The sequence below is a fragment of the Lonchura striata genome, chromosome Z (assembly GCF_050655825.1).
Source record: "Lonchura striata isolate lonStrDom1 chromosome Z, ASM5065582v1, whole genome shotgun sequence".
Classification (NCBI taxonomy): domain Eukaryota; kingdom Metazoa; phylum Chordata; class Aves; order Passeriformes; family Estrildidae; genus Lonchura; species Lonchura striata.
The window spans coordinates 84,517,042-84,543,917 of NC_140740.1; the positions used below are offsets into that span (position 1 = coordinate 84,517,042).

Genomic DNA, 26,876 nt, shown 5'->3' on the forward strand with positions numbered 1-26,876 from the left:
AAGTAAGTCAGTTCCACTATTTTTAGATAGAGTGGGAAGGAAATGTTTTGTGGCTTGGTGGTTTTTTTAGCAGAAATTATGATAAAGGCTCAAGACATAGAACAAACTGGGAAAAAAAAAAAAAAAAAAAAAAAACAAAAAAACAACAACTATTGAGGTTTCCAGTATTCTTTCCAGTGCTTTGTATGGATTTCAGACGGATATATATTCAGATGGATATACAGCCTAGCCTACACACACACTCCTGATCAAGGAATTCTCTACAACAGAGACTGCTTTTTTGCCATGCATTTATCACATTCTAAAACTCTATCTAATTATAATAAACTTTATTCACATTTTATAGGATATGTGCAAACTCCATTATTTTATAACACACCAGACACCAGAATATGCCATCCTTCCAATATGAAAAAAAGGGATTGTAATCTATTACAGAACATTGGAAACTCTGAAAAAAAGTATAGGACATTTTTAACCTAATTCTTAATTATGTCAATGGGATTCACAATTCTGCTTGTTACCTGGGTTTTTGAAGCACCTATTTTTAACACCAAGTTATGGAATATTTAGATTGGAAAAGAACCTTAAGGTCATCAAGTCCAACCATTAATACAGCACTGCCAAGTCCAACATTAAATCATGTCCCTAAGTGCCACATCTATGTGCATTTTAAATAATTCTAGGGATGATAACTCCAGTACGTCCTTGGGCAGTTGTTTATAATGCTTTCAGTAAATAAATATTTCTGAATATCCAGGAATAAACCTCCACTGGCACACCCTGAGGCCATTTCTTCTTGTCTATCACTTACTACTTGGGGGAGAAACTGATCCCCACCTTGCTACAATCTCTCTTCAGGTAGATGTAGAGAGTGATAAGGTCTCTCAGCTGCTCCTTGTAAGACAGGAGCAGCCATCCCTGCTCCTGCACCAGTTTCATTTATTTCTTTGGACAGTATCTTTCCAGAGACAAAAAACAAATTTTTATGTAGTCAGTTATTTCCTCTCTCTTAGCTGGGAATTCTGTGTCTCACAATCTTAGCTACATGTAGATGCTCATTTTGTGTTAGCAAATGCTCAGTGTCTTTGTTATGAGACACTGACCAAAGATATAAGAGATATGTTGTGATGAGAAGAGAATAAATCCCCAAATTTCCCTCTTCATGGCATCTATGACATTGTCTTATCCCTGATCTCTTCCTCTTCTCTGGAACATCAGATATGAACTGTGATGTGGTTGTCCACAGTTGCTATTAATTGCACACCTCACCTGGTAGTTTTAACTGGGAAGAACAAACAGGAAAATGCAGAAAGGTAAAATTTGTTAGGCTTTCCTACTGCGTGTAACTGTTTATATTCTACTTAAATCATGTAGTCCATTGTACTACAAGGGATATTTGTAATGGAGTGCATTCACAGTAGCTGAACACTGCTGTGCCAGAATCTTCAGAGGTTATTGGTTCGGCTGTGTCAGAAGGGCCTGCTTTTCTGAAAGCCCTATCTTTAAAATTCAAGCTGCTTTCAGGTGTTTTAGGCTGGACAGTACAGAATTGATATGGACAGCTGCTTTTGAAAATCTTAGTGGAAGTTTTCACCTTCAAAGACACTTACTCTCAACATGTATCTTTTACATAAATAAATGGACTTAAATGAAAAATTAAGAAGTAATAAAAGATTCACGTCATTGTAGATGTTGAAAAGTCAAAATGCTGTGCTTTCAGAAGGGAATAAGCAACACAGTGCTTAGCACCAGTGCAGAAGATCAGAGTGCTACTGATTCTATCTGTCCACACTATCCATCTCCCAGGCACAGTCATGCACTGACCATCCCTGTTAAGCATCTTTCACCTTTTGCAGGATAGGTTTCCAACTAATCCAAACCAGCTGCAAACCAAACCCACTAATTTTGGTTCTTCTGTTCAGATCTTAAGCAACATGATGACCTCTCTCAAAATTAGTAAGCTACTCATCTCCAACATTTCCCAACACTTTGACACTAATGTCCATTTAATCTCTGCAGAGCCTTTACTATTCCTGCAGAGCTTTCTGATGAGGGAAGTGCCAATGAATCATCTGGATACTGAGACCCTACTCCTCTCATTAACCCCTTCACAGCCACAGGCCTTGTCAGGGACAGGAGGCCCTCTTCACAGTGTCACAGGAGATTTTGAGCAGCAAAGCATAAAACCAACTGGAGCAGGCAGATTATGAGCTGAGGCTTCTCCTCCCATCTGACTTCTCTGCACAGCATTTGTCTCTCTGCTGGGAAGCCTTGAGGAAGGGCTCACTCAGTAACAATAAAAATCTAATCTAGTTTATGTAGTATGTGAGGTCTGTGAGAAATAACCAAAAGGAGCATGAAGTTTCTTGTTTCTTCACCTTTTACTGCAACATGCTGAAACACCATTAGAACATTTACAGAAAAGTCACATGAAGAGATGCACTGATACTTTTGTAAGAGTAATTAACTCAATGTAGTTGCTTCTAGCTGTGATAGTACTAATATAAACCAGAGTCTGTCCATATGTTCACACTTCCATACACTCATGCTCAAATATGATTCAGGCTTTTCTTCAGTGTTTCAGTGAAACTAACCATAGATATGTTGGTAAGCTTTCATAACCTGAAAGCATTTATATAGGAGACAATTCACATTTATTTAATATGGCATTTTGAGAATGTGCATGGGTTTTTAAGCAATGTGCATAAAGTAAATCTAGTGGTGCAGAGAACAATGAAAATCATTTAAATTGGACATGAATTGAACCTAAGGTGCCTTCCACTTGCTGTTACTGCATGTGGTCAGTATTGCAAGCAAAGATGCCTGGTAACTTCAGAAGCAAGTGTGCTGCAATACTCTCAAAACACCAAGTCCTTGCAGAGCTATGACTCATTGAACCACAGCTGTCTGAGGACTGTCTGAACATCAGCATAGGATAAGATCCTTTCTTGGATACCTCTCTTGGGAAGCAGTCAAATCATCACTTTCAATTTCCAAGGGCAAATCTTTAAGAGTTTTTTTAGTAAACACTAATGAAGATATTTTTTCTTTTAGCTGAGACTTCACTACTTGTTTCTTAACGCCTTTTTAAACAAATACTTGTAACTGCTGGAAAGACAACCTTTTTCTCCCTGGTAAAGGTCAGAAATGCAACTATCTCATTCCTTGCACCTACTTTCTTCTAGGTATGTCAGACATGAGTCACTCTTATAGCTAATTTTTCTAAGAATTAAAGGGCAAAACTAGAAGGGATTTGAGACCCCTCAGGTATTATATGGATGAACAAGGACACAATCTGGACTGAAAAACTGTGGCAAGGTGCAGGTACCAAATAGCTGAATGCTGTACAGACTTGTTCAGATGTATCGCCCTACTACACTAGACTGAGATTTCAGCCACACAAATCTGAAATCAGAGAGATAAAAATGGGCAAAGGATTGTCCTTTTACTAGGACTGTGTGAGACCATTTCAGCTACTGAAATGTTTTCGTAGTTGTTTTCATAGCAGAATATAGTGGGCACATGGTGCCTCAGGTATTGAGCTAGAATCCAAGTCACAGTCACTTCACTAATGTGAGACTTGACCTTGAAACGCCTCCAGCTTGAGAAAATAAACCAGGACTCTGTTACAGTCAGCTGGAACACAGATGACAGCAATACCTGGTAGTTGGTTTTATAGCTTTTTTTATTGTGCTTCATGCCAATGAAGTTGTCATTTGATGACACTCTGAGCTAATGCCAAAATTACAAAATTCTGCATCACACCCATGCACTCTCCATGGCTGGTGCCCAGACTGGAGGGCTGCAGTTCCTCACAGCCTGCACCATCAGGCAACTGCCTTATTCTTCCATACACCCCTGTAGGCCATTTGTGCATCTGTGCATCCTAACTGTGCATCTCCTACAACCCCACAGCCCCTAGTTCTATGACAGCCCTCACTTTAATAGCTCTTAACATGATGGCAGTTGCCACTGAAGCTGTGAGATCATCAGCAGTTTTAGCTAGCTAGCTTAAATGTGTATACATGGAGCATTCCATATATAAGCAGACAAGAAGAGACTGCCCCACCTCAACGACATAGCTCCTCTTTAGGAAGAATTTCTTCACAGAAAGGCTGATTAGACATTGGAACGGGCTGCCATTGCAGTGGAGTCACCGTTTAAGGAAAGAATGGATGTGCACTCAGTGCCGTGGTCTGCTTGACAGGGAGATATACTTTTCCAACCTCATTGGTTCTGTGATTCTCACAGAATCACAGAATAATGAGGTTGGAAGAGACCTCTAAGATCATCAAGTCCAACCTATGCCCTAATACTTCAACTAGGTGCTATAGTATAGCACCGAGTGCCATGTCCAGTCTTTTTTTAAACACATCCAGAGATGGTGATTCCACCACCTCCCTGGGAAGACAGTTCCAATACTTTATTATTCTTTGGGTGAAAATTTTCTTTCCTAATGTCCAACCTTCCCTGGCATAGCTTGAGACTGTGTCCTCTTGTTCTGTCAGTGCTGCCCGGTGGAAGAGACCGATCCCAGCTGTCTACAACCTCCCTTGAGGAAGTTGTAGAGAGCAGTAAGGTCTCCTCTAAGCCTCCTGTTATAAATGAAAATTTGTCCAGCCAAATTAAAATTAAAAATAAAATATTTATTTCGCAATCAAATTCTAACTAGCCAGCCACAAGGAAAGAACAGAGCCAAGCCCGGGGTCGGCCCTGGGTGTGCAACAAAGATATCAGCCTCAGCAGAGGTTTTCCTCTATGCCCACACACCTCCATCCTGGCACAAGCAGTTTTTATAGGGAAAATTCTGCCTGAGGCCAAGATTTCAGCAGTCAGTCTTTTCTTCCATTCAGAGTCCATAGGTTAATAAGATTTTCTTTTTTGGTTATGAGGAAGAACAATTCAGTGTACGGAGTTGTTGAATCCCTTGATGAAATTTACTGAACACTGCATTCACATGTATTTGCCCGAGGATTTCCGTGGTATCCATCTCGGGTCGTTCACGCGATGATGTCCCCGTATCCCTCCAGACATGGCCCATCTCTTGGCCGAGCCGCACCCTCTAACTTGTAAATCAGTTTCCAATATACACCCGGTCTCGCCTGCGGTGGAGGGGGGAGCTAATACAAGCGAGCATTATCTTACAAGTACCCAATATTACACATTTCATACAAGGAACGGCGCGAATTATGTTTACTACACATAACACTCCTCTTTCCAGGCTGAACAAACTCAGCTCCTCCAAACGTTCCTCACAGGGCTTGCGCTCCAAGCCTCTCACCAGCCTTATTGCCCTCCTCTGGACGCGCTCGAGCATCTCAGCATCTCACGGGGCGCAGAGATCCTGCGGCGGCAGCCCTGCGCGCCTCCCCGCAGAGCGCCGTGGGGCGCCGAGCGGCGGGGCGCGGCGGGGCTCGGTGGGCTCGGCTCGGTGCCGCGGCGGGGCTCGGTGGGCTCGGCGGGCTCGGCTCGGTGGGCTCGGCTCGGTGCCGCGGCGGGGCTCGGTGGGCTCGGCTCGGTGGGCTCGGCTCGGTGCCGCGGCGGGGCTCGGTGGGCTCGGCTCGGTGCCGCGGCGGGGCTCGGCTCGGTGGGCTCGGCTCGGTGCCTCGGTGGGCTCGGCTCGGTGCCGCGGCGGGGCTCGGTGGGCTCGGCTCGGTGCCGCGGCGGCTCCGCGCTCACTTCCTGCGGGGGCGGGCCCTGCTCCGGCGGATGCGGGCGGGCGGCGCCGCCGCGGCCCTGGCGCTGGGCAAGGTGACTGCGGGGCGGCCGAGCCGAGCCGGGCCGAGCCGGGTCAGCCGGGAGCGGGGCGGGGGCGCGGCTGTGCCTGGGGACGGGGCGGCGCGGGTCCGGCGAATCTCCGCGGAACGCGGGGTGCGCAGCCACGGAGATGCGGGCGCAGGTCCCCGGGAAAAGCGGGAGCTCCCCCGGGGGAGCGGAGAGAGCGGCGGGGCGTTCCCGGGATGTGGCGGGGTGTGGAAGATTGGGAGTGCCGGGGCAGACTCGTGCAAGTGTCAGGGCGGGTTTGGGCTGGGTGTGAGGAAAAGGCTCTTCGCCCAGAGAGTGGCTGGGGCGGGCTCCCCAGGGAATGGTCACATCACCAGTCTGACAGGGTTCAGGGAGCCTTCGGGCACATGGATACTTGTCCTGTGCAGGAATAAGAGTTGGACTCAATGGTCTTTGTGGTTCCCTTCCAGTTCAGCGTTGGAGCCGTCATATTCTGTGATTCTTGGTGTATCAGTGTTTGAAGAAGCAGAGGGGGTGGGTGATGCCTTGCGCCGGGAAATGCCTGGTGGAGACATCACCCACATTGATGGAGGGAATGGTGGAGAGTGTTTTTTGCCCTAAAACACGTGCAGGAGGGTGGATGCTTTTCCACCCTCACCGAGGGGCGTTTGAGGGTGTAGTTTGATGTTCGGTCACCTGCGCTGGGCTCTAGGAAGAGGCCCTGGGTGTGTGTGCACACAGGCGATGTAGAACCGATGGCTCGGCGGATGTGTGGAGAAGAATGGTGGGAAAACACTGGTGGAGGGTGTGGGAAGAGGTCAGGGCAGAATAACCTGTATGCCACATGGCCGAGCAAGTGGAAAGATGAATAGCCCTCAGCACAGAGTGTAGAGACTGGGTCTTTGATTTTATAACCCAGTGTTTCGGAGGTGTGAATGTAGAATATAAAGCATACAGGTGGTGTTGTTTGTGAAACAGTGATCAAGGGGTGTCTCATGCTCTGAGGACTCCTAACAGAAATAGTAGCTGCTTGGCTGCTGTAAAGTCTGGCCCAGAATTTCCCAGTCTTAAAAAGTCCTTGAATCTGTAATAATGTAAAAGCTTTATGATGGGATATAGAAGAGCAGTAGACCAAAGCACATGGAGATTAAGTATTTCAAGTAGTCCTTCATGGAAGACTGTTTTATTTCTTCTCTCTTCTGCTAAAGATTGCTAGTCCGTGCAAGGTGGAAGAAATAGACCTTGGAACAGGTGGATCCCCCAGCTGGAGAGTTCTATGTAGATCAAACCCAGTATATCATCAAACTTCTAGAAACTAAGAGTCAAATGTTAGTGATTCATTATTTCAAATAATTTTGGTGAACAGTCCTGAAAAGAGATGACTTGCCTGCAAAAGCTGATAAGAAATGTTAAAACCACAGCAGTAACAAAATTTTGTAGCTAGGGTGTCACAGCTCTGTTTGAAGGGATTTGCTGTTAATGGCTGAAGGGATTTGGCCATTGCTTTTTGACTGTGAATAATGTCTGAAAATACAGAATTATTTTTGCATTTAGGCTCAGAAAAGTTGGGAGTCAGGATGGAATAATGTCTTTTATTAAACTGTGGTGTGGTAATTCATCACATGTTTCTTTAGGAAGCATCCAAGTCATCCTAGAAAACAAAAACCAATTTAATTAGTGGCAAATTTCCACATGCAGATGATAATTATATTGCATTGTTACCTGCCTTATTCTAGGATAAATATTTTGGTTGTTCAGATAAGCAGGTGTTTAAAATTGACAGCAATGGAAAAACCTGTCTGCACCAAGGCCAGTGTGTGGCTCACTTGGCAGCTTTTTGAAACTACTGTGTTACAGAGTTTTAAGACAGTACTAGAAATAATCCTGCTTTGAAATGTAATGTTAACAGAAGTTGAAATGGACAAATATAGGAATTGCCTTTGATTCTAGTCAATTCAGACAGATTTGGAGTGTCTCAACATCTATGTCTAAAATTATTTCGAGAGACCATTATTACAGCCAAATACTAGCTCTAATTAAATGTGATCTTCATGGCTGGAAAGATGTGTGGGCAAGTGATTCAGTTCTGTTGGATCTGTAGTTATGGTGAAAAAAGAAATTTTCTTTTTTCTCAGCTCACAGACCTGTTTTAGGAGATGGTATGTTCTACGTCTGCATGGAAGGTTTTTAGAATTTTAGACAATGCTTGAAGAAAAAAGGAGGACATAAAACTATTCTGCTTCTTAAAAGACTGCTTTGCATAAATGAAAAGAACCTGCTTTGTCAGAGGGGGTCTTGGTGGTCCTAGCTTAGACAGGTAACTTGGGGTTAGCAGGCTTTGGATAATTTGCTTTGTCACTTCCTTATATTGCAGTTTGTACTTTGGCTTCTTGTTTTATGTAATATAGGATAGGTGTGCAGCAGTGGCCAGCTGGAAGAGATTTATGAGAGGTTTGTTTTGTCACGTGTGATGAAACCTAAACTAATGTCTTAAAAATAGGAAAATCTTGAAAAGTTGCTGAATTTTGTAAGTTTCATGAGAGTGTTACGTCATAGTAGCCTTTTTTTTAGAACTTTACTGAAAAAATCTGAACACAGTCTAAAAGGAGCATGGAATTGCTCCTGTTAATATAATCATGTACTCTCTAGCTTTTCTAGCTGGCAAAATCAGTAGAGACATTGATACTGCTTTGAGTCAAGGATAAGCAAGCCTTGTCCATTAATCCAGAAAAAGTTCCATCTGCCAAGTGGAGCAAAAATCTGACTTAACTTTAGATTTATACCAAAAGGATGTTACTTACTTAAACTCTTGCTAACACCTTAGTAATTCTGTTTGAGACGAGGGGAAATTTTGGTTATTTTGATTTTCTGAATTATTGATTTTCTTAATGTACTTTGGCCTACAAAAGGGCATGTAAGGCTTTAGAAATGAATGTTTAATTTGCTTTACCTCACAAAAATATGTTTAATGTAAGTACATAAACTGTCCTGGTCAAAATCTTTCTCTTTTTGTTTACTGAGTCTCAGAGGATGCATCTCAGCAATTTGTTCCATTCTTTTGTTTGGAATATGAGATTTTCTTTTATTTGCTAAGGCAGAATAGTTTTTCTACCTATACCATCAGAATAGGGAGAAGTCATTTTACTGTTTAATTACAGTTGAATTTCATAATACTTAAATATTGTTTATACAGAATTTTTTATACTATTTGTAGAAATAGAAGTATTAAAATTGAGTTTTAACTAGGAAAAAAATTTCTATTCTAAATTTTGGAAACCGAGTTCCATTTGTTCTGTTAGGTACTAGATGTCCATTATAAGTGGAGTAGTTACTGTGTATCAACACAGTGTGTACTGTTCATGAAGTGTATACCATTTGATGTAAGTAAATTACTATAATTGATGACACACTTCTTGTTTTCTTTATTATGTCAGGAGGTCTACTTCAAGAATCTTTCAAAACAGAAACAAAAGGAAGTCATGGAGAAGAATGGAAACAACCACAAACTTCGTGTTTGTGTTGCTACTTGCAACCGTGCTGATTATTCAAAATTGGCTCCCATTATGTTTGGTATTAAGGCAGAACCACAGTTTTTTGAGCTTGATGTCGTAGTGCTTGGTTCCCACCTGATTGATGATTATGGGTAAGGTAAATTTTTATCTACCGGTATGTTTCTGAGGCGTTAGCAATGATAATATGTACATTCGTAAAACGAACTCTTGACATCATGAGTGTACACAAAAAAGTTTTACTTTTTTTTTCCAGAATTTTATTTTGCAGTTCCATATGAGAAATATTGCATATTTCATGCATTCATTTTTTTCAGCCAGTCTGGAATTCTAGAAAGTTTAGTGCAAATGCTGTAATTGAGACTCCAAAAAAGATCACAAACTGTAGTAAGTGAGAAACTCATGTCCTGCATTTTTCCCTGAAACCTGGTGACTATCAAATGGAAATGTGGTACAGTTTTTAAATTTTCGTAGAGGAAAGAGCCTCCTCAGTAATTTTAAATTGCACCTCTTCTGCTTTACAGTTATTGAAGGAAGTACTTATATATTGCATATCTCAGGAGAACACTGTTAGTTCTTACTTCCAGTATTGTGGAGGCAGAAAAGTATGGCCATATGTTTCTGACAAAATTAATAACAAAATGATAGATATATGGGTATCTGTGGTATATGGGTAGGTGGGAGAAAATAGAGTCCCTGTCCATAGCTCTCCATAAGTAAGGAGTCAAATCACCCACCCAGGAGGATGAGATGTTTTGGTCTGAATCCCTTCCCTTGGAAGGACTTCCCAGATCCCAGGTGGATATTCTCCTGGTTGCTGGGGAAAAGATAGAAGAAACAGCATGGATAGTCGTTCTGGGACTGTGGTTGATTTTCCTCAGGCAGCATTTACCAGATTGAACCCAGTAAGTGAAGTTGATATGAGAACACATATTCTGGAAAAGAAAATCAGACTTTAGCTTTGATTGGCATTGTCGAACTTTAGGACATGTATAAGCATATAGATTATACAAATAGAGATACTTTTTTCAAGTAGAGATACCTTTTGTACTTTCCACTGAGAAACTTTGGCATTTTGTAAGCCAGGACAGGAGGAAATTATATTATCTCAAACTGCTAAGACAGGATGTTCCACTGGTGACTGTTCTCTTTCTGCACATCATAGCACTCTGTTCCTTCCTTTGTTCCAGTAACATGGCAAGGTGAATTCAACATCACAAAACTAATTGATTCAAAAGAAAACCAGACCAAAAAAAAACCAAAACAAAACAAAAAAAAAACCCCACACACAAAAAAAACCAGTTGGACCTCTTGACAGGTTAGTATGTTGAATTGCACCCTGTCTGATTGGAGAAATACAGTAATACCGTTTCATTTGCTAAAAAGGACAAACACAGTCCTGATTTCTCCATATCACACAACCCTTGGCTGTCTGCAAGCCTTGTGCAAAGTAATACAAAATACTACTTTTCCAGTTCCAAGGTGTTTAACATTTGTCTCTGTATTGTGAATGATTTGTAATGCACAAAGCAAACAGTAGAGATTTTGATCTGGCAAATGTTTTTACTGTTAGTCACTTTGTAGTAAGTATTCTAAAAGCCAGGTACTTCTTGGGTTTTTTCAGGGCCTAGCCCTGCACCCCTTAATCTGGGTCATCCTAGGAAAGTAGTGGGTCCTCAGAACATATATGTTCTAATGATGTGAATGGTGTAATCAACAGTAGCAGAAGTCAGATGACAGTGATCCTGTGAAGTGTCTGGTACTGCAATGTTTGGAGAATAATAAAGGAAACAAAACCACCAGAAATGCACAGTCTTGCTTGTCTCCTAGACTTTCAGCTTTCAAAAGGCAAAGAATACAGAAACAAAGAGAAAAAAAGTTTCTGAGATAAATGTACATAATTAAGAAGATAGTAGGTCTGTGAAGGATATTTGTAAATGGAGTTGGAAATGCAATGAAATTTATGCTATATAAATGCAAGCCCCTTTACGTGGTAAAATAAAAAGGATATGCTTTGAAAGATTAGAGAATCTGAAATAATATATGCTACCTGCAGGATGTTTTCTGTAAATATACTGGCCTCAGCTTTGCCTCACATTGGTTGTTGTATTTATAGAGTTGTTCACAGAAGAGTCAATAAACATACCCTTTCTGACAGGAAATCAGGCCACATCTATTCTCTGAACAAAGAGTTTGATTTCTAAGGATTTCCACAATATGTTCAGCACAGTTCCTCTTTAAAGGTGTCTAGAGAAACTAGAATATTAGGGAGGATCTTCACATGGATGAGAATATTCTGTTAAAATCTTAAAAGCTGCTTTCCTCAGTGAAGAAGATGTGGAAAGCTGGCCTTTTTTCAGCCCCAGTACAGCTGTTGTAATTCGTGTTTATTTTGTGACGCAATATTGCTGTAAAACCAAGTTGTATTTACTCTAACAACCCTTTTTCTCTGACCTTCAGCAATACCTATCGCATGATTGAACAAGATGACTTTGATATTCATACAAGATTGCACACCATCGTGAGAGGGGAGGACGAGGCAGCTATGGTGGAGTCGGTGGGCCTTGCCTTAGTCAAGTTACCCGATGTCCTCAACCGCCTGAAACCTGACATAATGATAGTTCACGGGGACAGATTCGACGCTTTGGCCCTGGCCACGTCTGCGGCCCTGATGAACATTCGCATTCTTCACATTGAAGGTGGGGAAGTCAGCGGGACCATCGATGACTCCATCAGACATGCCATAACCAAGCTGGCCCACTACCACGTGTGCTGCACCAGGAGTGCAGAGCAGCACTTGATAGCCATGTGTGAAGACCACGACCGCATCCTTTTAGCAGGCTGTCCCTCGTATGACAAGCTCCTCTCTGCCAAAAACAAGGACTACATGAGTATTATTAGCATGTGGCTAGGTAAGCAGGTCACTTTTTATGTTTTTCTCGCATGCCTTCCAACACTAGACAAGCTCAGTAAGTAGGCTGTCAGTCAAAGAGTAATACGTATTTTTCAATAGTACGTGGTATGTCTTTCTACATTTGTCTTCATTCTGTATTCTGCTATGTACAACTAAAAAGCTACAAATCATTTCCAGATCTTCTGCCAAGTCAAAAAATAACTCCTTAAATGCTTAATTTCTCTGAGCCGAACAATTTAAAAGCAGAACAGTCTTACGTGAGCGGTTACCTTAGTGTAGTAGAGTTTTAGTTGAACAGAATCAAAGCTGTTCAGTCCTAACATAAAAAATCATACAGAATTTTTATTATTAACCTTTTTTTGAGGAATGCACTGAAACAGGATAACATGCATCAGAGGCTTTTGGTGTTTTATTCTCACTGATTTAGAAATAATTCCTGTAAACAGTGGAGTTTTTTGTTTTCTTTTTATCTTTGACAAAGCGGTCTCTTGTACGGCTAGGTGTGGAAGCTGCAATCTTTTTCAGTCAGTATGTTTTGCAGATAAATGTTTATCAAACGTGCTAAGACAAGTATGATTGACTCTTTTAAAGCAGAGGAAATTAAGTCTTTGCTTGAGAATGGACAATTGACAGAAAATCAGAGCGACTTCAGGAGTTACTCCAGATTTCTAGTGGTGTGAGAACAGTCTCTTGGTCCTGGTGTAGTCTTGGAAAGCTTCAGAAGTAGATTTAAAAGTTAACGGTTTGTTGACATTTAGGTAGTGGTCTCTTAAAGTTATGAGATGTGCTTAGAGAAACAAATAACAAGCTAGGCGACCCTGTAACTCCCTTAATTTTTATTTTAGCATTGATCCGTGTCAGATATATCCCTTTTCAGGATTTCACATCTGTAGTTCGAAAAGTATGTCCTTCCTTCCTCTTGCTATTCTACACTGATAAAAAAGCTTTTCTTGCTCTCCGTTTGGACAGGTGAAGATGTCAAAACCAGAGATTATATAGTTGCTCTGCAACATCCTGTAACCACAGATATTAAACATTCCATAAAGATGTTTGAGCTGACACTAGATGCACTCATCTCCTTCAACAAGAGAACACTTGTTCTATTCCCTAATGTGGATGCAGGTGAGTAGAACACCTTCATGACAGAGTGACACATAACAGATTGCCTTCAAAAGAGTGCTTTTATCCCAGGTCCTCCAGCCAGACTGAAATAGCTCGATTGTGTCAGCCTCATGGGTGCATCTGCTACAGCTCTATGTTCACATGGCCGGAGACATTTCAGTTTTTCAATGTGGGAAAGAAAATGAGAGAAACTAAGTGACATGTAGGAGTAATATTAGAGCCTCTTAAATTAGCTTAAAACTGCAAAGATACTTTTGCAGTGAATTCTTGTATCAAACTTTGATATATGTGCTCAGCTAAATTATTTACAGTGTAAGGATAAAAAGAGAGAAAAACCTGTTCAGAGCTGGCAACTTAGTGAGTGGTTGGCTACTAGATTCTTTGTGCTGCCTGGACTTTGGTTTTAAAAGTAGAACTTAAATTACTTATTCTGCTTTGGTTTTCTGTAGGAAGCAAAGAGATGGTTCGTGTGATGAGGAAGAAGGGCATTGAACACCATCCCAATTTTCGGGCAGTAAAGCATGTGCCATTTGACCAGTTCATTCAGCTGGTTGCTCACGCTGGTTGCATGATTGGTAACAGCAGTTGTGGTGTCAGAGAGGTGGGAGCGTTTGGTACACCTGTCATCAACCTGGGGACACGTCAGACGGGAAGAGAAACAGGTACATGTGTGCTTAACTAGTGTGTAATGCAGGACAGTGTACTAGGGGTGTCACCATTGCTTTAGTGGAAGCAAGGGGAGGCACAGAACTGATACAGAGTGATGTCAATCTCATGGGCAGCTTGCCCTCACAGAGGAAACAAAACCAATTTTTTTTTGTTTCTAAAGTAGCTCATACTCCAATGCAATTTGAGCATCTGATCTGTCCTATTATGTTAATTTTTGTCATCTAGGTGAAAATGTTCTTCACGTTCGTGATGCTGATACACAGGATAAGATTCTTCATGCTCTACAGCTGCAGTTTGGGAAGCAATATCCATGGTGAGTACATTCATCTTAATTCATTGGAGGGGATGTTAAAGCAGTAGAGTAAAAGGCATTTAGTCCTAAGGTGTTTCATCATATTTGATTGGAGTGCTTTTAATGCACTCATCTGAGGTTACAAATGATTTTTCATTTCAAAACCATAATGCAGTATCTGGTATGCAGTAGTATTTATAGAGCAAAATGTTACTAGTAATGTTTCAATACAAGTAGTCATTTAACATCCAACAGAAAGTCAAGAGGACAAAATTCATATTAACCTAGACCAGTGTGATTTGGAGAGCTTGTTCTTTAGGAGCAGCATGGGAGAGAATATCCTTTTTGCCGACTTTCACTGGTGCCTGAAGGACACTTTCATGTGGGTACAAATGATACTGAAAGCCAAAAAATTGTCAGGATCAAGGAACACTATAAACCCCTGGTTAGGCACAAGAAAAACATCCCTGCCCAAGTCACCTCCTCATATATCCTACCAGTAGAGAAATCAGGACAGGCAGACACATTGTGGAGACCAGTGTCTGGGTTTGTGACTGGTGCTATCATGAAGGTTTTGGCTTTTATAACAGTGAGTTGTGTTTTTATGATTTTTAGCCTATTACAGGGGAATGGGATCCCCTGGCTAAAAGGGGCAGAGAGTCTTTGGCAGCAGGCTGGCCAGTCTGGTGAGATGGATTTTAAACTGAAGGACTGGGAGTCAGGGTGCAAATGGCAGCAATTAGACTTCAAAGTCAGGGTTCAAATGACAATGATTAGACTTTAAGCTGAAGGACTGGGAGTCAGGGTGGAAATAGCAATGATTGTGACATTGCATCCTCCTGGGGAGCAGGTCATAGCAACCACTGCAGGGACAGATGTTCCTTGGCTGCAGCTCAGATTGAAGATCTCTCTTGTTTTGAGGCAATTTTAAGAGATGGGCACTCTGAAATGAGTAACCTCCCCCTTGATTCCAACCAATCCCTTTCCACCAGTAAGGAACAACACACAAGTAGATGCAAGTAAAAAATAACAGTTTATTAACAAAAAAAAACAAAAACAAAAACAGGGGAGGAAAAAAAAGTCAATAACTGTTAGATACCAAACTGCTAAATCTCACAACCCCACGGGAACAGAGACCCGAAATGCCAGAAATAACTGTTCCTGAAGTGGTGTCTGCTAGAGGCAGCTGCATGGCTGAAGGACAAAGGGAAGGTGGCATCTCACCCTTCCAGGATGGTGCCTCCCAGTGACCACAGATTTGCAGGAACAAAGAAGCAAGATGGTGAGAACCCCCACTGGGAGGGCAGGGGTCTGCAGAGCAGTTCTGGAGGCAGATGGAAACTTGCTGGTTCAAGTGGCTGCTGCCACTTCCTCCTGCTGTCCCTGGGCTCAGCCAGCACTGCTGCCATGGTCTTCTCCCATAGTCTTCTCTCATGGAGTGGCTGGGATTGAGGCAAGGCCAGCCCCTCTCTGCAGCAGCATACAGACTTTGCTCTGAGACAGCCCAGAAATGCCAGCTGGTGTCCCTCTGAGGCAAGCAGAAGGAAAACTGAAAAGAGAACCCAAAAAGGGAAGAGAAAAAAACTTTGCCAGAACAAAGATGAAACAGCCCTTAAAGCAAACACTACGCAGCAAAAGGCAGGAAAGTGCCTGGGCAAGGTGATTTTGAAAATGCCTGCAGTCACCCCCACACCTGCCACACACACACAGAGTCTCCAGCTGCAGGGTCTTGAAGAGGCAGTAATGATTTCTTGGCACAGATAGATGTGGAATTCAGTAACATTATAGATCGCTCCAGGACAGGATCATCGGGCAAAACACATCAAAGGTTTTTATTCCTATGGTGTGCATGACTCACACCCCTTCAAGCAACCTGATTGTTTGATCTTCTGTGAAGTGCCTGTTTACCAATGCACACAGCAAGTGATATAAACAAGGTAATCTAATAAACTAGAAATCTGTGTGAGTTTGCAGAGACAATCGTGATCTGATTGGAATTATGGTGACATACCTGAAATGTTGTCATGGATGGGTATGTATTTTTTAGAGAGGACAGGTCAGAGAAGCAAGGTGGTGGAGTTGCTCTTTGTGTGAGAGAGCAATTGGAATGTGTCAGGCTGTACTCAGGGACAGATGAACAAGTTGAGAGTTTATGGATGAGAATTAAGAAACAGGCTGATATGGGTGACACTGTTGTGGGTATTTACCAGAGGCCACCTGATGAAGAGGAGGAAGCTGATGAGACTTTGTGTGGGCAAGTGAAATAGCCTTACAGTCACAGGCCCTGGTTCTCCTAGGAGACTTGTACCTGATATTTGTTAAAAGTGACAATACAGCTTGGCACCCAGTTCAGGAAGTTCCTGCAGATCAGTGAAGATAATTTTGATGCAGTGGTGGAGGAGCCAGTGAGGAAGGGTGTGTTCTGGACTTTTTACTAACAAACCAAGAGGCACTGGTTGAAGATGTAAAGGCTCTAGGGACAGCATTGGCTGCAGTGACCATTAGAGAAACTGAGAATCCTGCACTGGGGAAGCAAAATGGCAAGCAGGATTAGAACCCTAAACCTGCAAAGAGCTAACTTTGACTTCTTCAAGGGCCTATTTGGAGGAATCTGATGGCTTAGGACTCCAGATGGAGGAGCGTGTCCAAAGAGCTGGTCAGTATTCAAGCATCACTTCCTCTGACCTCAAGACAGTGCATCCCTGTGATCCAGAATTCTGGCAAAGGGGGCTGGAGACATAAATAGATGAGATTCTCGTAAAACTCAAACAGAAGAAAGAAATTTATAGGATGTGAAAAAAGGGACAGGCCACATGGGAGGACTGTAGGAACATGTCAGAATGTGAGAAGGAATTCAGTCTGGGTAGGGATTTAAAGGACAACAAGAAGGACTTCTACAAATTCATCAGCAGCAACAGGAAGAATAGAGTAGATGTGTGGCTGCTGCCGGATCATATGGGTCTTCTGGTGTTGGAAGACACTGCAGAGCTGTAGAATTATTGAATGCCTTCTTTACTTCAGTCTTTACTGCTGAGAACAGCCCTCAGGAATTCCAGACCTCAGAGGTAAGAGGAAAAGGCTGGAAAATGGAAGACTTGTTTGTAGAGGGTTGGGGTAGAGATCAGCTAGGGAGATTAAACACCCATAAATATACAGACCTGATGGGATGCACCTACGTGTGCTGAGGGAGCTGGCAGATGTTGCTAAGCCAGTCTCCATTATCTTTGAAAAATCATGGAGTGGGAGAGATGCCTAATAACTGGAGGAAGGCCAGTGATACTCCCATAGTCAAAAAGGGCTGGTGGAAGATGTTGTGGTTAGGGACCATTTGGGATACAGTGGTCATGCAATAATAGAATTCTCAATAATTGCTGAAACAAGGAGGGACACCAACAAAACTTCCAACTGGACTCTGAGAGGACACACTTTGGCCTATTCAAGAAGCTGATTTGGAAAGATCCATAGGAAGCAGCCTTAAAAACCAGAGGGTCCAGGATGGACAGACGTACATCAAGAAATTAATCTTGAAGGCAGAGGAGCAGGCTGCCCTTGTGTGCCAAAAGATAAGCTGTTGGAGAAGATGACTGGCCTGGATGAATAAAGAACTTCTGTAGGAACTAAGGGAAAAAGAGTATGACCTTTGGAAAAAGGGGCAGGTAATTCAGGAAATGTTCAAGGATGTGGCTAGATCATGTAGGAAAAAAAAAAAGCCCAATTAAAACTTTATCTGGCCATGTCTGTGAAGAATAATAAAAAATATTTTTATAAAGACATTAATGACAAAAGGAGAGGCAAGGATAATCTCCATTCATTTATTAGATGGGAAACAAAATTTAGTAACTAAAGATGAGGAAAATGCAGAGATACTTAACACCTTCTTTGCCTCAATTTTCAACAGTGAGACAGGTTGTCCTCAGGACAGCTGTCTTCCTGGGCTGGTAGATGGGGACAGGGAGCAGAATGGTCCCCCTGTTATCCAGGAGGAGGCCATCAGAGACCTGCTAAGCCACTCAGATGCTCACAAGTCTGTGGGCCCAGATGGGCCACCCCAGGGTGATGGGGGAGCTGGCAGATGAGCTTGTGAAGCTGCTCTCCATCATTTACCAGCAGTCCTGGCTCACTGGGGAGGTCCCAGATGACTGGAAGCTGCCCAATGGGATGCCCATCCACAAAAAGGGCAGGAAGGAAGATCCAGGACACTGCAGACCTGTCAGCCTGACATCAGTGCCTGGCAGGATTATGGCCCAGATCATCTTGAGTGTTGTCACATGGCACCCACAGGATGGCCCAGCATGGATTTAGGAGGGGCAGGTCCTGCCTGAACAACCTGATCTGCTTTCATAACCAGGTGACCCACCTGATGGATGAGGGGAAGGCTGTGGATGTTGTCTGCCTGACCTTCAGCAATGCCTTTGACACCATCTCCCTGTAGGACACTCCTGGAAAAGCTGCAGCCCACGGCTTGGACAGGAGCACTCTGTGCTGGGTTAGGAACTGGCTGCAGGGCCAGACCCAGAGAGGGGAGGTGAATTGTGTCACATCCACTTGGGGGGCAGTCACCAGTGGTGTCCCTCAGGGGTCTGTGCTGGGACCAGTCCTGTTTAATATCTTCACTGATGATCTGGATGAGTGGATCAAGTCCACCATCAGTAAATTGCAGATGACACAAAGCTGGGAGCGAGTATTAATCTGTTAGAGGGTAGGGGGGCTCTGCAGAGTGACTTGGACAGGCTGGGTAGGTGGGCTGAATCCAACAATATGAGGTTTAACAAGTCCAAATGCCAGATCCTAGACTTGAGTCACAACAAGCCCCTGCAGCACCAAAGGCTGGGGACAGAGTGGCTGGACAGTGGCCAGGCAGAAAGGGACCTGGGGATGCTGGTCAAGAGGTGATTGAACATGAGCCAGCAGTGTGCCCTGGGGGCCAAGAAGGCCAATGGCTCCTGGCCTGGATCAGGGACAGTGTGGCCAGGGCAGTGATTTTTCCCCTGTACTGGTTAGGCCTTTCCTTGAGTGCTGTGTCCAGTTTCTCAATTTAGGAAGGATGTTGAGATGCTTAAATTCATGCAGAGAAGGGCAACAAAGCTGGTGAAGAGCCTGAAATGAGGTTCTATGAGGAGCAGCTGGGGCTGTTTAGCCTGGAAAAAAGGAAGCTCAAGTGAGGTCTTATCATTCTCTACAACTCCCTCACAAAAGGCTGTAGCCAGGTGGAAGTTTAGGCTAGATAAAAGAAAATATTCTTCACAGAAAGAGTGTTTTGGGAATGGAATGGGCTACGCAGGGAGTTGGTTGAGTTGCTGTCCCTGGAGGTGTTTAAAAAAAGACTTCATGAGGCACTCAGTGCCATGGTTTAGCTGGTAATGTTAGGTAACAGGTTGGACTCAACTGTGTCAAAGGTCTCTTCCAGCCTAGTTTATTCTGTGATTCTGTTATTTGGGGTCTGGAGCATCTTTCTTATGAGGAGAGAGAGAATGTGGAAGCCAGCCCTTGTCTAGACAAGACACGACACAACTGTGGGGCAAGATCTCTTCAATACATAAAAATATCTGCAAGGCAGATGCCCAGAGGATGGTGCCAGACTCTTCTCAGTGATTCCCAGCAACAGGACAAGGAGTGGTTGTGTGACCACAACCATGAACCAAAACACAAGTTACACATCAGCATGAAGAAGAGCTTTACATTGAGGGTGGCAGACCACAGGCAAAGACTGCCCAGATTGTTGTGGAGTGTCCCTCCCTGGAGACACTAAAATCCCACCTGGATGAGCTGTGTCACCTGCTCAACATGACCTGCCTTGGGGGGGATGTTGGCCAAGATGATCTCAAGAGGTCATTTGATCTCATGATGCGTAGAGAGTCCCAAGTGCAAGCTTCCAGGGAAGCTGCAGAATTCTGGCAAGGTGCCTTTCCATTCCTCAAACCCAATGATTATTGACTCTCCTTCCTCTAACATGTAAGTTCTTATGGACTTCGATAGATACTTGCTCAACTAAGGACAAGGATAAAAACAGTATTTCTTAATTATCTAAACAGAACAATTAAACCGAATTCTTTAATACCAAGTAACTGATACCGTGTATAATATTTTAGGGACAGATATGTTGAAAACTGACATTATACAGTTTATTATTACATAGTTGGCACCTGTATGGTAAGTACATCTTATTTCATTTGTAACACATGCATAAACTGTCCACATTTTTATTTCTACTTTATGGTGTGAGTCCCTTCATTACACTTAATTTTACAGGGGTTTTGGTATCATTAGTTTCCAGTTTTCTACCTTCCAGTTTCATATGCCAAAATTATTGAGCTAATGCCAGACCTTAAAGATCTGTGTGTGTTCTTTAAACTACTGTAACTACGTACCATGTCTCATGACAGTCTGTCATAGTGTGAACTGCAGTATTGGCAGAGTAGCCAGATCATAATATTGTAATGACACTGTTACACTCTTCTGTCATACATAGAGATTGCAGTGTTACTTCCAACTACATTAATTCTTTTTTGTATTATAGCTCAAAAATATATGGAGATGGTAATGCTGTTCCAAGGATTTTGAAGTTCCTTAAATCTATTGACCTCAAAGAACCATTGCAAAAGAAATTCTGTTTTCCTCCTGTCAAAGATAATATCTCTCAAGATATTGATCATATTCTAGAGACACAGAGTGCTCTGGCAGTGGATCTAGGTGGAACAAATCTCCGAGTAGCAATTGTCAGTATGAAGGTAAATATTCTGTTGTGTTTCTAGATACTCTGCAAACTCCACTGGGCTTTGTGGATATGGGCTTGTGATGCAGGAGTTCCAAAACAAAGCAGTCTATTGACTTTTACTGAGGGATAAAGAAGATTTCTCCCCTTCTTTCCTGCCTCTTATAGAGTCCTGATAGAACTTGCCTAAGACTGATGTTAAACTAGCAGTGCCCATTTGGTGGTGCAAGGTTTTAGCTGATGCTTTGTGGGTTGGCTACAGACTTTGAAGAATAGAACAGCTTTCCCATGTATTGGTTCTCCTTAAAAGGTGACTCGGTTCAACCTGCAAGTTTTTGTATGTCAAGCAAAAACATGGAGGGCTCCAATAGTAGACTTTTTGCTTCCCCACTGCCTTACACTTCAATTACACTTGTAATTGACACACAAGACCATTCTGAGCAACAACCAGTATCTAGCAAATCAATTTAGTGAACTCTGCAGCATTTCAAAGATGTGAATAAAATTCATGATGAGAAGTCTTTTGCTTTTGCTCTCAACAGTATTGAATAATTATACATATAGTTACACTCCATATTTGCAGCTACATCAGTTCAATAATAGTTGCCCAGAAGGCAGAATAAGATGCCTTGAAGCATGAAGGGTTATATAAAGTGACCTGATACAGTCCAGAATTCATTTAAGAGATGTCTGACAGATCTTCAAGGCCTTAAAGACAGGTTTTAAAAGTGTAATATTTTTAGAAGCAAAATTGACACCACATTTTTCCTATGAGTCAACACAGACTGGAAAAAAATAATGTAAAAAATTCTGCCCACTTTACAGAGCTCAAAGTGACATTTGTGAAAATTGAAACACTAACAAATTAGAGTGAAAACAATCAGACTTTCATAATAAAATTTACACAACAAATGTAAGCATTTAAGAGCCAGTGGCAGAATGAGATTTAATTTTATTTTCACAAAAAAAAGGAAATTTTAAAATTCCTTTTAGAAGCCCTTATCTCTTCTGATAATATTTGCTGCAACCTTGTCTTCCAAAACAAGTTCTCTGGTGCGCCCTTGAAACTAAAAGTGAGGAAGAAACTAAGCATCCAAAATCCACAAACTCTTATCACTCATGTGATACTGAGACACTGGAGCCCGGTACTCAAACCCACTGTCAGTTTGGAATTTTCCAAGTTCTTGGGAAACAGTGACTCAGCCATGTTGCCTATAGACTGTCTCTGTTACCCCTCTTGGCTAAGTTGCATTAATTCAGTGGAATTCAGTGAGATACATGGTACAGGAGATTTAACAGAGAGAATTACACTGTTACACAGGATACCTTCAGCAGTCTCCTGGCTTAATCCTGTGATGTAAACACTGAATTAAGATCAGTTCCTTAGTACCAATCTTAGTACCGAGATTCCAAGCAGGCACCATGAATACTTTCATTACACAGCATGACTGGGGTTGAAAATAATCTTCATGGCCCCTCCACACCCTCTCCAAAGTATTTACAAGGGCATGTAGTGACAGGAAAAGGGGGAATGCCTTCAACCTTAAAGAGGGTGGGATTAGATTAGATATTAGGAAGAAATTCTTTATTGTGAGGCAGGGGGGCACTGGAACAGGTTGTCTAGAGGAGTTTGGGATGCTGCATCCCTGGAAATGTTCAAGGCTGGGTTGGATGGAGCTCTGAGCAACCTGGTTTGGTTCAGTGTCCCTTCCCATGGTAGGGAGTTGGAAATGGATAATCTTTGAGGTCCCTTTGAACCCAAACTGTTCTATGATATATGACACTTGATGGTACTACTCCAGAGATATTGCAAGTGACTCAGAAGTGTAATTGCTTAGAAGATATTTCTGAAAATACAGTCTTTTGCCTTGAAATTTCTAGCATTTCTGCTGTCTGATTCTGCTTTCATGCAGTCAGATTGGAAAGATTTTATTTTTAAAGCATTGTGGGTTTTATGTCCTTTTTAGCAATTGTTACTCTCTTTTTTTAACATTTCAGTGTTGATCTTAAGTACATTGCTCTATGATAGTTTATACCTAACAACAGTTGCAGTAGCTCTGGTGATACCTGCTCACACAAGCCATGTGTTCCTTAAAATGTGTATTTAATGTCAGATGGGAGGTTGATTACAGAAGCAGAATGTAATGCCTAATCTTATAAATTTGTCCCCCAGAGCTGTCAAGAACATTGCCTGCAGGCCCAAAAACTAAAGTATAGCATCTGTGGTTTTTTTAAAGACATAAGTTATGTCTCTCTATTTTCAAATTGACCTGTAATTTATATGGAAGAGAAATTTCATCACCACATACATTTCTCTGGGGCATGTTTTGTTGTTTTTAATTTCTAGGGTGAAATAGTTAAGAAGTATACCCAGCTCAACCCTAAAACCTATGAAGACAGACTAGCATTAATTCTAAAGATGTGTGTGGAGGCTGCATCAGAGGCAGTAAATGTAAACTGCAGAATTTTGGGAGTAGGTAAGTTAACAAATAGTTTTTACATCTATATTTTTCAACATTAAATCACTACTCATTAATTTAAAACGCCTCTCTAAAATGAATCTCATGTACCTTAAGTTCTCACATATTCTTAACAAATAAACATTTCTAAATGGGTGAAAATGAGAAGCTGACTATAAAGACTGAAGTCTCTACAGTTTGTAACAACCATTAAACAATCTGTTAAGTTATGGTAAATGGTATCTAAAATATGTTTTTGTAGTACTCTGGATTTTGAAGCTCTCAGCAGTCTTGGCCTTGTGAATCAGATGCTCAGTGTTTATCAAAACAGAGCTTTGCTGTCTGTAAGCCTTCCTTTAGGATCAGCTGTGCAGCAGAATTTTCAGATACACCAAGGCAGACTAAAAAGGCTAGAATGTTAGGAGTAAATCTGTAGCCAACAGAGAAAACAGCAGCCCTTCTGCTGACTTCTAATTCACTTGCAGTACCCTTCTGTGTTAAACTATGCTTATATCAGACATGACTTCTTCAGTGTAATGGTGACTAGGAGATTTGGCCTTAGATACTAGTTATTTATGAAGATGTTGATTAATGTGTCGTGGATTTTTAAGAAGGACAAAGAATATTTCTTTTAGCTGAGAAATGTTCCTGAAGAAAAGTAGTTTGTTCGAGATGAAAACTTACCTGAATCACACACTACAAAGAAAAGTTAACTTGGACATGTGTTCTTTAAAAACAATGTTAAGTAGACAAAGCTGTGAGGAGAAATGTTAGCCCTTCAAATCAGATCTTTCTTACACCTTTAATGTTCAATTCAGCTGCTAGTTTTAGAGCTTTTATGGCTGCTTTCTGTTGCAGCATTAACCCTGGAACCATCTTCATACGTGACTCAGTTGTATAAGCCCTGTACAAGAAAATGTTCAAACTTTACTGTCTAGAGCTAAATACCTCCATAATGAAGACCTGCTTTTCAGTGGTTCTTCCACCAACTCTGGGAGCCTCTCCAGCTAGGGAAAACTGGGTTGGCTAATGGAGCCTAATACTGGCCTACTCTATTCAGTAGACAAATCTCTTTCACAAAAACAGTGTGTTTTTAAGAAAAAAATCACTTCTCTAGGTCTAGTAATTATTTTTAGTCATTCTAAATCTTGAGAGTTACAGCAGAATTCTGGACACTAGCAGTATTCCAGGGTTTGAATCATTTATTTTTGCTGTTATGTCTTTTGTACATCAGTAACAAGAAACACAGCTGTTATTTGCCACAGTCTTGCCTGAAGTAGGAACATTAACTCCAACATTAACCACTACCTATCTAGCTAGTCTTAAGATACTTGGTGCATTGTGGTTAGAGGTGTGGTATTCTATGAACTATACTTTTGAGGGTGACTGAGCACTGACACACACTGCTCAGAGAGGTTGTGGAGTTGTCATCTCTGGATATACTCAAAACCCACACGGACAGAATCCTGTGACACTGTAGGTGAACGTGCTTTAGCAGAGAGGTTGGACTAGATGATCTCCAGTCGTCCCTTTTAGCTCAAACCATTCAATAATTTTGTGATCTTTACATGTCAAAAGTTGAGTATTTCCAGTATTTAAAAGTTGAATACTGCCAGTAATACTTCAAAAATTTTTACTTTCATGCTCTGCTTCAAAACCTTTGTCATTAGAGAAAGAAAAATAGGTTTTTACTTAAAGTGTGTCATACAGATTTAGATTTCATTTTTCTCTCCTGTATTTCTATGACTTAGGTATTTCCACAGGTGGACGGGTAAACCCTCGAGAAGGAATTGTGCTTCACTCTACAAAACTCATTCAGGAGTGGAGCTCTGTGGATCTCAGAACTCCTATATCTGATGCTTTGCACCTGCCAGTCTGGGTGGACAATGATGGAAACTGTGCTGCTCTAGCAGAGAGGAAATTTGGTCATGGAAAAGGAATAGAAAATTTTGTAACACTGATTACTGGTACAGGTGTGTATGTCGTAGTTCAATGACACCCAAAGTCCAGCACCATCACTTAGAGGCTCAGGTGTTCTATAGGCATAAACATTACCACTATGCCTGGAAAACCAAAAATTCTTTTGCTACACTATTTGTTTGGTTTAGGGTGCTTTTTAATATATTCAGGCAAAAAAAACAACTTCCGTAGTTTAGACTTTTTGATGAAACAAGTTCTTCTGGTACTGCTACAGAGGCAAGTAAGGAAAATCTGAGCAACTTCAACTGGAATAATTTTGCATTTTTCAGCTTTACAGCTTAATTCTCTTTCAGCTTTAGAAATACAGAATATGTATCTAGAAGATAAGCAATATAAGAAAATATGCTTAAATCTCAAATGCAAATGTGGGGTAACTTTTCTCATTTGCTAAGTATATAGTCCTTTAGATGGTGGCAGTAGGAACTTGCTGGTGAATCTACACCCAGTTTGGGAAGGGGCAGCAGAGGCCTGCACATTTATCTGTCCTGGCCCTTTAACACACAGGTTTAACTGTCTAAATACAAAAATGTAAAATTTTAAGGCAAATTTGCATAGTTTTCTGTGTAAAGAGCATGACTCACAAGCTTAAAAGATCTGTCATAGTTCAGTACCATCCATAGGTTTAAAAAAAAATAAAAGCATTATATATCATTTTGATAAATATATGAACAGGAGGGAGCTATGAGCTTGTCTATAAGGAGTTTCAAATCACTGAAGCAAATTATTTTATCTTGTCTGTATCAGAATAAGCAAATATCAGTGTCTTGTAGAACTGGGGCCTTTAGAAACTGTTGGGGAGCAGGGGGTGTTTATCTTTTTTTGTAAACAAAAGAAGTCTTAATATCTTTGCAGGAATTGGAGGTGGAATCGTGCACCAACACGAATTGATCCATGGCAGTTCTTTCTGTGCTGCTGAGCTTGGGCACATTGTTGTATCCTTGGATGGACCAGAGTGCCTGTGTGGCAGCCAAGGATGCATAGAAGCCTATGCCTCAGGAATAGCACTGCAGAGAGAAGCTAAGAAACTGCATGATGGTATCTATTTACTCTGGGGTTTGAAAACACACTTACTAAACTGCAGTATAGGAAGACATTTTCAAAGAAGGTATTAAGAAAATAATTCTGCCTTCTTTTTTCTAAGAGGAGACAAGAATAGGTGCACAGATCTTTTTCAGTAGCAAGGAACATTTGGAACCACTGGTCTCAGAATTCCCAGAAGCACACAGTAGAGCTTGTCTCTTCTTTTTAAGCTTGACATAAACTAATCTGTTAGGCATTCTGTGACATTTAGTTTCACAGTGATTGTCTTTCAGCAAAAGCTTTTCAGTCTTAAAGAAGTTTGAGAATATTTATATTTTATTTAATTTTGGGTCTAACAAGACTAATGAATTACCACACTCTGACTGTTCGAGTTTGATTCTCTGCTTCTGCAAGTAGTGTCCTGAATAATCCTGATATGATTACTTCAGCTAAACTCAGGGTTGGACACATT

The 26,876-nt window shown here is 41.6% G+C and overlaps 1 protein-coding gene across 6 annotated transcripts in view; it reads left to right on the forward strand.

Moving 5' to 3' along the window:
* GNE (glucosamine (UDP-N-acetyl)-2-epimerase/N-acetylmannosamine kinase) overlaps positions 1-26,876 on the forward strand; it is a 34,926-nt gene that overhangs the window by 4,809 nt on the left and 3,241 nt on the right. For 2 of the 6 annotated variants that reach the window (XM_021533868.3, XM_085566671.1), the window contains exons 2-10: positions 9,162-9,370; positions 11,697-12,148; positions 13,120-13,272; positions 13,722-13,934; positions 14,167-14,254; positions 20,751-20,961; positions 23,293-23,422; positions 25,156-25,377; positions 26,237-26,419. In XM_021533868.3, coding sequence (XP_021389543.1) covers positions 9,162-9,370; positions 11,697-12,148; positions 13,120-13,272; positions 13,722-13,934; positions 14,167-14,254; positions 20,751-20,961; positions 23,293-23,422; positions 25,156-25,377; positions 26,237-26,419 — 1,861 coding nt within the window. Of the gene's footprint in view, positions 1-5,671; positions 5,794-5,918; positions 7,056-7,111; positions 8,045-9,161; positions 9,371-11,696; positions 12,149-13,119; positions 13,273-13,721; positions 13,935-14,166; positions 14,255-20,750; positions 20,962-23,292; positions 23,423-25,155; positions 25,378-26,236; positions 26,420-26,876 lie in introns of those variants that run through there. The other 4 variants (XM_021533869.4, XM_021533871.4, XM_021533873.3 and 1 more) reach the window with 4 other exon arrangements.